General features: G+C 34.4%; 2 protein-coding genes across 2 annotated transcripts; one reads left to right on the top strand and one right to left on the bottom strand.

The window, feature by feature from the left end:
* The first annotated feature begins 529 nt into the window (after positions 1 to 529).
* On the top strand, positions 530 to 1,705 carry LOC143542617 (uncharacterized). Its single transcript, XM_077035169.1, has one exon. It carries the CDS (start codon positions 530 to 532, stop codon positions 1,703 to 1,705), a length of 1,176 nt encoding a protein of 391 aa, XP_076891284.1.
* A 3,809-nt stretch (positions 1,706 to 5,514) lies between these two features.
* LOC143542589 (RNA-binding protein involved in heterochromatin assembly dri1-like) lies at positions 5,515 to 6,735 on the bottom strand. The gene is made up of 3 exons (XM_077035144.1): positions 6,338 to 6,735; positions 5,921 to 6,019; positions 5,515 to 5,824 (listed from the first exon to the last, which is right to left on the bottom strand). The coding sequence occupies exons 1-2, from the start codon at positions 6,733 to 6,735 to the stop codon at positions 5,929 to 5,931; spliced, it is 489 nt and encodes a 162-aa protein (XP_076891259.1). The 3' UTR covers positions 5,515 to 5,824; positions 5,921 to 5,928.
* Positions 6,736 to 9,773: the final 3,038 nt, after the last annotated feature.

The raw sequence follows: 9,773 nt of genomic DNA, 5'->3' as shown, positions 1-9,773 counted from the left end.
CCTACCCAAAATCTGAAATAAAAACCCCCAAAAATCCGATCAAATACCCGATTATACCCGGAACCAGTTCCTATCTGACCTGATTTTAACTTTTATCGACCATACCTGAAACCAGTTTCTATCCGGTTCCGGTTCTTGAAAATAGATCTATACACCTTTATTCATAACCAATGAGGCATGAGCCATACTCTCTCCTTAAGCCCAAAACTTCTTGTAATTAAGTGGGCTTTCCACCCTATAAACACGGGTACGAAGGTTCGTGGACTCACCCACACCCGTATAAACGGGTCATAGTTCTCGGGTTCACCCGCCTTCATTTGCCAGTCGCCACCGCACATCTCACCTGCCTGACACCGTTCTCCGGCAATTACACTCCTCACCGGCCACTAATCTCCAAACCCTCACACAAACCCCGTGTTTCTTCATCAAACAACCCACAACAACAACTAGCGTTAGACTGCGTTCAGCAGTTGCCCACCAAGTGTTCGACGAAATGCCTCAGTTAAAGTAGTTAACTTATTTCATTATAATGAAGGCATTTAGACGTTTAACTAACTGTTATTATGCCCCAAGTCTTCTAAGAGCCAAAAACTTTACTGGGTTTGTGAATACAGATGCAATATCTAACCCGATATCTTCCGAGTGGCGCGAACGAGCCTTCTCGAAACTAATCAAACTGAGTCATTTGCTTAAGGGTTTGGACTTAATAAATGGAAGATTAGTTGATGTCCAGGATGAATGTGTTGCTGTTAACAATGAGTTTTTTATGCAAAGCATGCATGCTTTCAAGTCAATCGGTGCGGCTTTTGTTATACCAAATATGCATACTTGTGCCAACAAGCCGATTTACAAAGAACCCTTTGCTATAAGTTCTCTAAAGAAAGTTTGTGACGTGTTAACCGTATCGGCTCAACATAGGAAGTTAGTCCGTCTTGCGATATGCCCACAGGTTACACTGCACCAGATATGGATGGGTACACTTATTGAGATACTGAATCAGTTAAAAGATGAAATGAGTGTTAAGGGTTATCGAGCTGACATGGCTCAGCAAATAGTGGTTAATTGTCTTAGGTTGTTGGATGATGCAATATCGTATGACCCTGACTCAACGTCGTGGATGCGGCTTGCGCCTAAGAAGGACGCTGACTCACCTCCTTCTGTCAAATGGGCTGATTTTCTCGAAATGTTTAATGATTTAGTTACCTGTTTGCAGGATAACCATAAGTTTCTGTTTTATGTTATGAAGATTGAGATAATGAAAGAAGGGTTGTTGCAGATAAAAGATGGTTTGGTGGATAAGAATATCGGGTACAAAGAGGCTCGACACCAACAAAGTTTGGTTCAGAAGAAGTTGACTAAATCGTTGGGTCATTCGTCACGATGTTTGTTTACGCTTTTATTGTATTATCTATACGGAAGTGTTGATGATATTGAGATTGACGTTTGTTGTTGGTTGTCCGAGGATGTTGGTGGTGATAGAGTTTGTTTGTGTGTTGGCAAGATTATGACATCGGATGGAGATAAAATGTTAATGCATGTGGTCAAGCAGTTGGATCGGGCCCTTGGGGTGGTTAAATTTGTTCATGAATTGGCGGGAATGAAAGAGGTTTTGGAGTTTCAGGGTCATCTGTGGTATGTAGGGTCGGAGAGTAGATCGCTCACTTATAGAGGACACAAGTTCTTTGTTCATGGAATTAGTCTTTGATGAAGGGTGTAATCGAAGGCGTTACATGGAAATGTATTCTTCTGTAAGGTAATTGTTTATTTAAGAATTATATATTTTATCTGAAGATCTATTTATTTATGAAATATACTAGGCTATACATGGGCTGAATTACTTAGTTAGGCTACAAAACTTTTAGGTTTGGTGTGATGTCCAAACCCAAAAAAAAGGCTGCAAAAATAATATTTCAACACATAATTTTTTTTTAATGAACAGCAAATACTTGTTGAATTTGTCATGGTTCTTCAAGTTCTAAAACGACTCCCCAAACTTACGTTAAATATTTGGTTTTTCCTTAGAAGAAAGTTAGTCTGCTCATCTAAAGCGAGAAGGGAACTTCATCTCCTGAACCATAGTAAACCACAAACCATAACCACCTGCAAACTATGCAACCGAAACATTTAAATTAAAAAAGAAAATTTAACATGTATACTTCTATAGATAGACTTGTATGAGTGTCTCTACATATCACAAACATTACTTTCTGAAATAACAAATATTGAGACACGGACCAGCTAAAAAGATATCAGCACCTTATCATCCACTTCAATTTTAATGGTGTAGCTAAAGTGGTGACCAAGCAGATGTCAAGTAAAATCAGAAGTCAAAGTGCAGGTAACGCTAATACAGCATAAGTAACCAATATGCAAATATTTGATATAAATGCAATTAGGGTACTTCAATTTTCCCTCCCTATCACACCTACTATGACAAAATCACACGTGAAGGGTAAAAGTGGGGCATTAAATAAGCAATCAACAAATGGTTCTGAAACCTTAAGTCGAGCTTGACGCTTGTTAATGATCATCATTGCCAACAGATCACTTTCAATGTCTTCAGCCACAAATTAGCAGGGGTCTACCGTCTACGTTTCTGTTTCGTTAACTCGACTGATGAGAAAAAAAATTAAAGAAAAATGTATTAACAAATGAGAGCTTAATCTTAAAATAAGTAGGAGGCAAGTTAATGGTTTGTGTAAATAGTAACTAAACGGGCCAATAAACAGGCAGCCTTGCTAGCCTTCTTACAAATGATTTTAGAAGAAAGACCATAATCACTAGTAACTAATAATTCTGAGAAGCGTTTATGCAAACATCAGTATATAAATATTAGAGACAAGTGCATAAATGTTCCATGTGGTGTGACCATTTTAAAAGTTTGGTCCTTATATTGTAAAAGTTGCAAAATTATCCAAACATTTTTGAGAGGGTTATACGTTTAGTCCATACCATTAATCCCAAATAGTTTTTAACAAAAAACTTTTTGAAAATTTCCCATTTAGTCCCCACAGTTAATTTGGCAACTTGTTTGTGATGAATGATTAAGACTAATTTGGCAGTTGAACTGTTAATATGCAGTCATATGCGTTTTGGACTTGACAAAGTGCATGAAAACTGAACTGTTATATGCAGCCAACTCAACAAAATTAATGCCAACTGTTACAATGCTGCCAAAATGTAAATATTTAATGTGCAGCAACTATAATGTGTGATCCAGTTTTCAGAGGCTGCAACACAATTGACTCATATGCTTTTTGAGTCTGCAACATAGATTGACCCATAGACAACCCATGTGCATTTGTGAGAGTATGCGCAATTGATCCGTATGCATTTTTTGAGGCTGCAAAACTTTTAGATTTATGCACAATTGACCCACATGCATTTTTGAGAGTAAACATGATTGACCTGTAATCATTTGGGAGAGTATGCGCATTACATTTGACAACACATCTCTGCTAAATTAGAGTTTTATCATTTATATCATCGAAATGAAGCTAACAGTCGGTCACCAAATCTTTAGAGAAGTTGAATTTGAAACACAAGTTTATAAACATAGTATTTGAAACTTAAAAGTTGACTATGGTTTTGTGTTCCCAGATCAAGGCCTTGCAAAATGGATAGGGCCGTTGGGGTGGTTAAATTTGTTCATGAATTTGCGGGAATGAAAGAGGCTTTGGAGTTTCAGGGTCATCTGTGGTGCATAGGGTCGGAGAGTCGATCGCTCACTTATAGAGGACACAACTTCTTTGTTCAAGGAATTAGTCTTTGACGAAGGGTGTAACCGAAGGCGTTACATAGAAATGTATTCTTCTGTAAGGTAATTGTTTATTCAAGAATTATATATTTTATCTGAAGATCTATTTATTTATAATATATATTAGGAAAGATTCTATTATATAAAGACATGCCTTTTTCTTTTCCACCATTTGATAAAGCTACACCAGGAGACATGTTTTAAACACATACTAATGCATGTTGCTGTCCTACATAAAATGATGAACAATTTGGTCAATTATATCTTAAAGATTTCATTATACTCTGAAACCAAATGTTAAAATAAAAATTATTGCATTACAAGCTTATTTCAAGCTGTATTATGATATCAATATGACAATCATATCTATAATTTGTAGACAATTATCAATTTGTTTCACAAAAATGATGTCATTGCTATAACACTTTGAACACTGTGGGCAATTAGAATTAATATCAGATTAGTGATCTTTACTTGCCTTTCTAGCGGAAATAGTACTTTCGAGAGAAAAACTCGGAGTAGAATAAACCTTGAGAGATTATTGAAAAATATAGTTTAGTGGTTACCATTTAACAACTATTCATTATTCATATCGGAAGTAGTGCCTCTATCCCCTGAGACTTTGCCTTTATCATGCCCTCCGCATACTCTACTAATAGCTTGGCTGTGTGTGTGATTTTACTGGATACATTTATTTGTGTATTATGCAAAATTTTAAAAAGTGCACCAAACACAAACGTGATTAAGTAATACTCAATTGTATAAATAAATATTTAAGTACTTTATATTATATGGCATAAAGTCATAAAATTAACCAACTGGCAAGCAGTAAATATATAGATTGATAGGCTTTGAGCAAACTTAACTAACACAAAGGCTTTGTACTATAGGAACTCGGGAAGTGGAATTTGAAAACTATGAATGCTTAGCTTTTTTTTTTTTTTAACTTTCATGCAATGTAGATTCCATATGATTATTTACTTTACCTTTGTTATTTTATGCTTCAGTACTTCCTTTAATAATTTCACCCCATAAAGCAACTAATGGCAATGAATGGACCATCAGTTCTTGAAATATCACCATTTCATATCATGATTAAAGTTTCTGGTTTTTCTTTTAGAACAAAAAAGGAAAAAAAGCTTGTGTTGTATTCCTTTCATGATCTTATATGATTGCATCCATGAACTTAATGGTTTTCTCATATTGTTACTTGGCTGTGCATACAATTGCAATGTAATAGTAACCTTAGATTGAAACATTATTTAAATAATATATAAATTAAGTTTCAAAGTGGTGAGTGACTCAGCCAGTAGATTACAAGATTGTGAGGCTGGAAATGAGATATTTATTAGGGAAAAAGAATCTTGTTGTGGAGATTAATTAAAATGATAATGACATATTATTAGTGCTTGACCAAGTAGCATATTAAGGTAAATTATAAAGCTTCTTTTTTATAAGAATCTTGTTAAAGCTAAACAATAATGGCTAGCAGGAGATCACTAATTAATAAAAATGTGTGTTTTAGCTTTTTGACCAGTATTGCAGATTTCTAGGTGCAAAAAAGATGTTAAACTCAAAAGCTTAATTTGGAATCCTATGTTGTCATGTATGCTCTTGCTCAGGAATCCTCTTAAATATAATTTGTTAGCTTGTAATATTTGAAAGGGTATTATTATTTTACTTAATTTGTAGCATTTGTGTAACTTTATTTTAACTGAGAGCAGATAATTAAAGAACAAAAGGAACACATAATCTTAAGGAAGAACCTCACAAAATGAGGGATTAATCAGCCATAAAATCAAACATGAGTCTTACTAATCAAATTAACCATAATTCACCTACCTAGCAAATCGAAAGACCGTTACTAATAAAATAAAAGTAAAAATAAAAAACGAACGAAAACAAACAAAGATAATTAAGTCGAAGGTAGGATTGCATATAATAAGGGAAAAACGGGTCGGTTTAGAATTTGGATCCTATCAACTGGATGCAATTAAGATGCTCTTTCTTTCTTCATTATGTCTGATCAATCTCTCATTATGTAGTAGATAGCAAATCTAACAATACCTGAAATTAAGTTACATCATCTGAATAGTTTAATTAAATCTGTAGATTAATTATTCATGTTAATCAATGAGAAAACAAATATATATAGAGTGTTACCTGCAGACTTAAAAAGAAGAATGGCTACCAGAGTCCCTAGGCGCATTGCATCTAAAGCATTCCATTCTGCTAGCAAAGTTGTGCTCGTTACACCCGGGCCTACAAAAATCAAGACATATAAATATGCAGAGGAAAGTTAACGTACAAACTAAAAAAATGTGCTAACTGCGCAAATCAAGTAGTGTAATTACACTATGTTGTAATTACACTATGTTGTAATTACACTACTTGATTCGCATAGTTATCACATTAATTTAATTTGTATTTAATCCAAACTCAAATATATATGCTAAATAATTAATTAATTGATAAATATACAAACTTATATATAATATATAAAGATGTTAATTTTCATGCATGTACGTACTTTATTGTGCATGAAGTAGACAGATCAAAGTTAATTAATTAATTAGTTACCTGGTGCATATCCAGTCACCGGACTTCCACCCAGAACGGCCGCCACCGCCACTGCCACCACTTCCGCCACCAAAGCCGAAACCCCTCCCAGCATCAAAACCACCACCACCACCACTGTTGCCGCCGCTAGAGACCAAGTCATCCTTGAAGGCGCCGCACTTGAAGCAGCTGGAGCGGCTAGCAAAGTTGTGGGCCCCACAGTTGCCCACATTGCAGTACCAGTCACCGGGCCTGACATCAGGCCCGGTATTGAAGCTAAATGCAGAAGCAGTGATCATGCTTCCCCTACCGCCCCCATAACCGCCATGCTTCGTCTCCCCGCAGCGCTGGCAAGACTCCCTCCTCTGGAAGTTCAAATGCTGGCATGACCTGCAGTTCCAATCTCCTGGTCTGCTCATCTTAATTAATTAATTTCTGCAAAATACCCAATAAACTAAATGTATATTAGTTACTAAGGTAAGCAACATGCCTATATATGTATACACACACACACTGTGTGTGGATTAGGGTTTTGAGTGTAACCTTGAGGAAGATATAGTGAGTGAGTGTGTGTGTGTTGAGGGATTGTGGTTATATATATATATACATGCAAAAAGGCCTCGAAATTCGAGGAGATTCGGGCTGCTAGCTGTAGACGTGGTTCAAGCTCAAGCTAAACCACCTTTTTCTTTTTAATATTCTTCTCTACCTTCAACAATGCGACTTTAATTATTACCAAAATCTTATAACCTATTTATTTATTTATTTATTTTTGACTAATTATTTAGAGAAACACATTTAACTAATTATCTTTTATATTTTATATACACAAGATTATATGCTAAGAAACCTATAATTTATTTGTTCATATTGCTTTGAATATGATACATAAACCAAATAGATTATTTGTTGCGTGTTAAAGTGGAGGGGGGCTTGAAACCCCTCCACGTCAACATTCGTGACGCAACACCGTTACAGATTTATAGGGGAGGGTGAAGGGGTGCTACCCATTTTTATCAAGTGTTCTCTGCGTGCGCGTGGGCGTTAGGGCCAAAATTGTGTAACTAATTCTTTTTAATTAATATTTAATATACAAACCGATGATTTAGATTCATCTTACCATTTCTTTTTCAATTTATTATTATTATTATTATTATTATTCAATTTACCACATTTCATATTCCCACAACACGCTTTAGGGTAGGGTGAAAAGTGAAGCCGCCAGTACCTACTTGAGGTTATTTTTTTTTAATATTTCACACACCATAATGGATGGTCTTATGTAACCGTCATTGTTTTTCTTTTTCAGCTACAATTAATTACTTCTTATATAATATGTACAATTGAATTATACAGTTATTATATTATTATACTAGTTCTAAACATTCAATGTATTATGCTAATAGGTGGTCTTTTTATTTGAGAAGTTGATTTAAATTTATTTATTAGTTTGTTGATTAATTGGAAGCAAGTAAAGGACTAAAGGGGCAGCAATTGGCCTTATGCTTTAACGGTTAAGGTTTGAGATCCTTGAAGTCTCAGGTTCGAAAGGCAACTCAAGGGTGTTTTTCCACCTTGATGGTGTTTTTTTGAGCGAGTCAAGGATGTAACATCAAAATCAGTATGAATTGTTAACATTATTTCTTAGAAAGACTCGCTTAGATACTGAGGGTTGTTCCTAACACCGTTAAAAAAAAGGACTAAAGGGGCATCTAAGGAATTTTATTTGAAACGTTGGGTTGAGAACTTGAGATTCTAAAGATGGAAGTATCATGGAGTTTAAGGTGTAGCTTCTTTAAAGGCTTTCATTTTCCCCGTCATGCCCTTCCCTTCATTCTTAAATCACTAAATTTACCATTGTGTAATTTATATTTCGTTTCATAAAATTGTTGGAAGAGATATCACCAGATCAGTGGGTAAACCCGAACCCGGCATGAAATTAAAAGCACGATCTTGTGGTTCATAAAAGTAAAAAAAAAAAAAAGAAAAATGTTTCCTATTGGCCAATTGAAAATACAAGAAGCCATTGTCACATTTCGTTAGGACATTCCTTCATGTGAAGACTAGTGACATGATCAATGATATTACCCTATTATTTACTAGTATAAATAGCATAGAAGTTAGAGAACTTAGGGAGACTCTCATTCTCACTTGTACGTTTATTCTCGTACTTATTCACTGGAAAAGAAGGATACAAGTGTTGATTCTCACAGGCTCACAGTGCTCTATTTTACTGGATTGATTTCGATCACATGCTTGAGATTGATTGGAGAGAACGAATTGTCGAAGGGTTCGAAGCAGCTGGTCTAGTGCATATGTAATTTTGTCTTCAATACTGATTTCTTAGCCAATTAAAAAAAATTTTAGGTTATTTATATTTCGGTAATATAAGTGTTACTTACGTGATTGATCCAATAAAAACGATCATCCAATCTGGGCAAATCAATATGCTTAGATAGTCAGATGAACATAAAAAAGGCTATAGTTTTTGTTTCGAGTTATTGTGTTTTTTTCAACCCTAATTCGAAACCCAAGTCTAAGGTAGCGTTTGGTATGGGGTAATAAAGGATGAAATGGAATGACTCATTCAAACGTAATGAAATTAGGTATGTTTGGTTGACAATTGGAAAGGAATAGGTCACTACCAAAGGAATTGTTTTCCTTCTAAAAATAGCTATTTTCATTCCTCCCGTCCGCCATGTGTTTTTTTTTCATTCCCTACCTTATTTTCATGTTAATTCTTTATATTGCTTTTAAACAATGATTTCATAATTCTATAACAAAACATAACAATAGAAAACATGTTTAATAAAATTTTCTTCTAGTTTCACTGTGATTTGTTTATCATTCTATATCTTGATATACTGATATTTGTTTATATAAATTACTAAACATGTTTAATTATTATATATATTAATTGGATAATGTTGTGAAAATTGGTAAAACAAAATTATTTTGTAGAACGAGATTTTTTTTTATTTTTTATCAATTGTATTTCTTTATTTTGTCTTTTTCTGCGTTCTAAAGAACAAAATGTAATGATATATTTCATTCCCAAAGGATAATCAAACCTGACAATGGAATGATTATGATCCATTTTATTCCCATGTCCATTTCATTTCTCCGTTCATTCCATTCTCCCACTCATTTCATCACCGCATACCAAACATACCCTAAGCCTTATTAAAACTATATCTGTAATTTTAAAGAAAACTACCTATTTCACTCATGAAATTCATTAGAATTGAAATTAATTCCACATAGAAATGCATGTTTGATAGGCTAAGAAAGGGTTATAAATTGAAATTCATTTGTCAATATGGGGCTAATCTACTTGGTAAAGTCGCATGCCTTTTAGATGGAAGGTTTCATATTCAAACCTGAGCAATAGAATAATTTAGGGATGTAGCTTCATCTATTTGATTTTATTATAAAAGAAAGTATAATCCTGTCAAAA

Source organism: Bidens hawaiensis, unplaced genomic scaffold (assembly GCF_021521415.1).
Source record: "Bidens hawaiensis isolate Kalapana, Puna unplaced genomic scaffold, B.hawaiensis_p1.1 tig00012940_1, whole genome shotgun sequence".
NCBI lineage: Eukaryota > Viridiplantae > Streptophyta > Magnoliopsida > Asterales > Asteraceae > Bidens > Bidens hawaiensis.
Note: the sequence above shows the minus strand (reverse complement) of the source record. Positions and strands in the feature narration are given on the sequence as shown.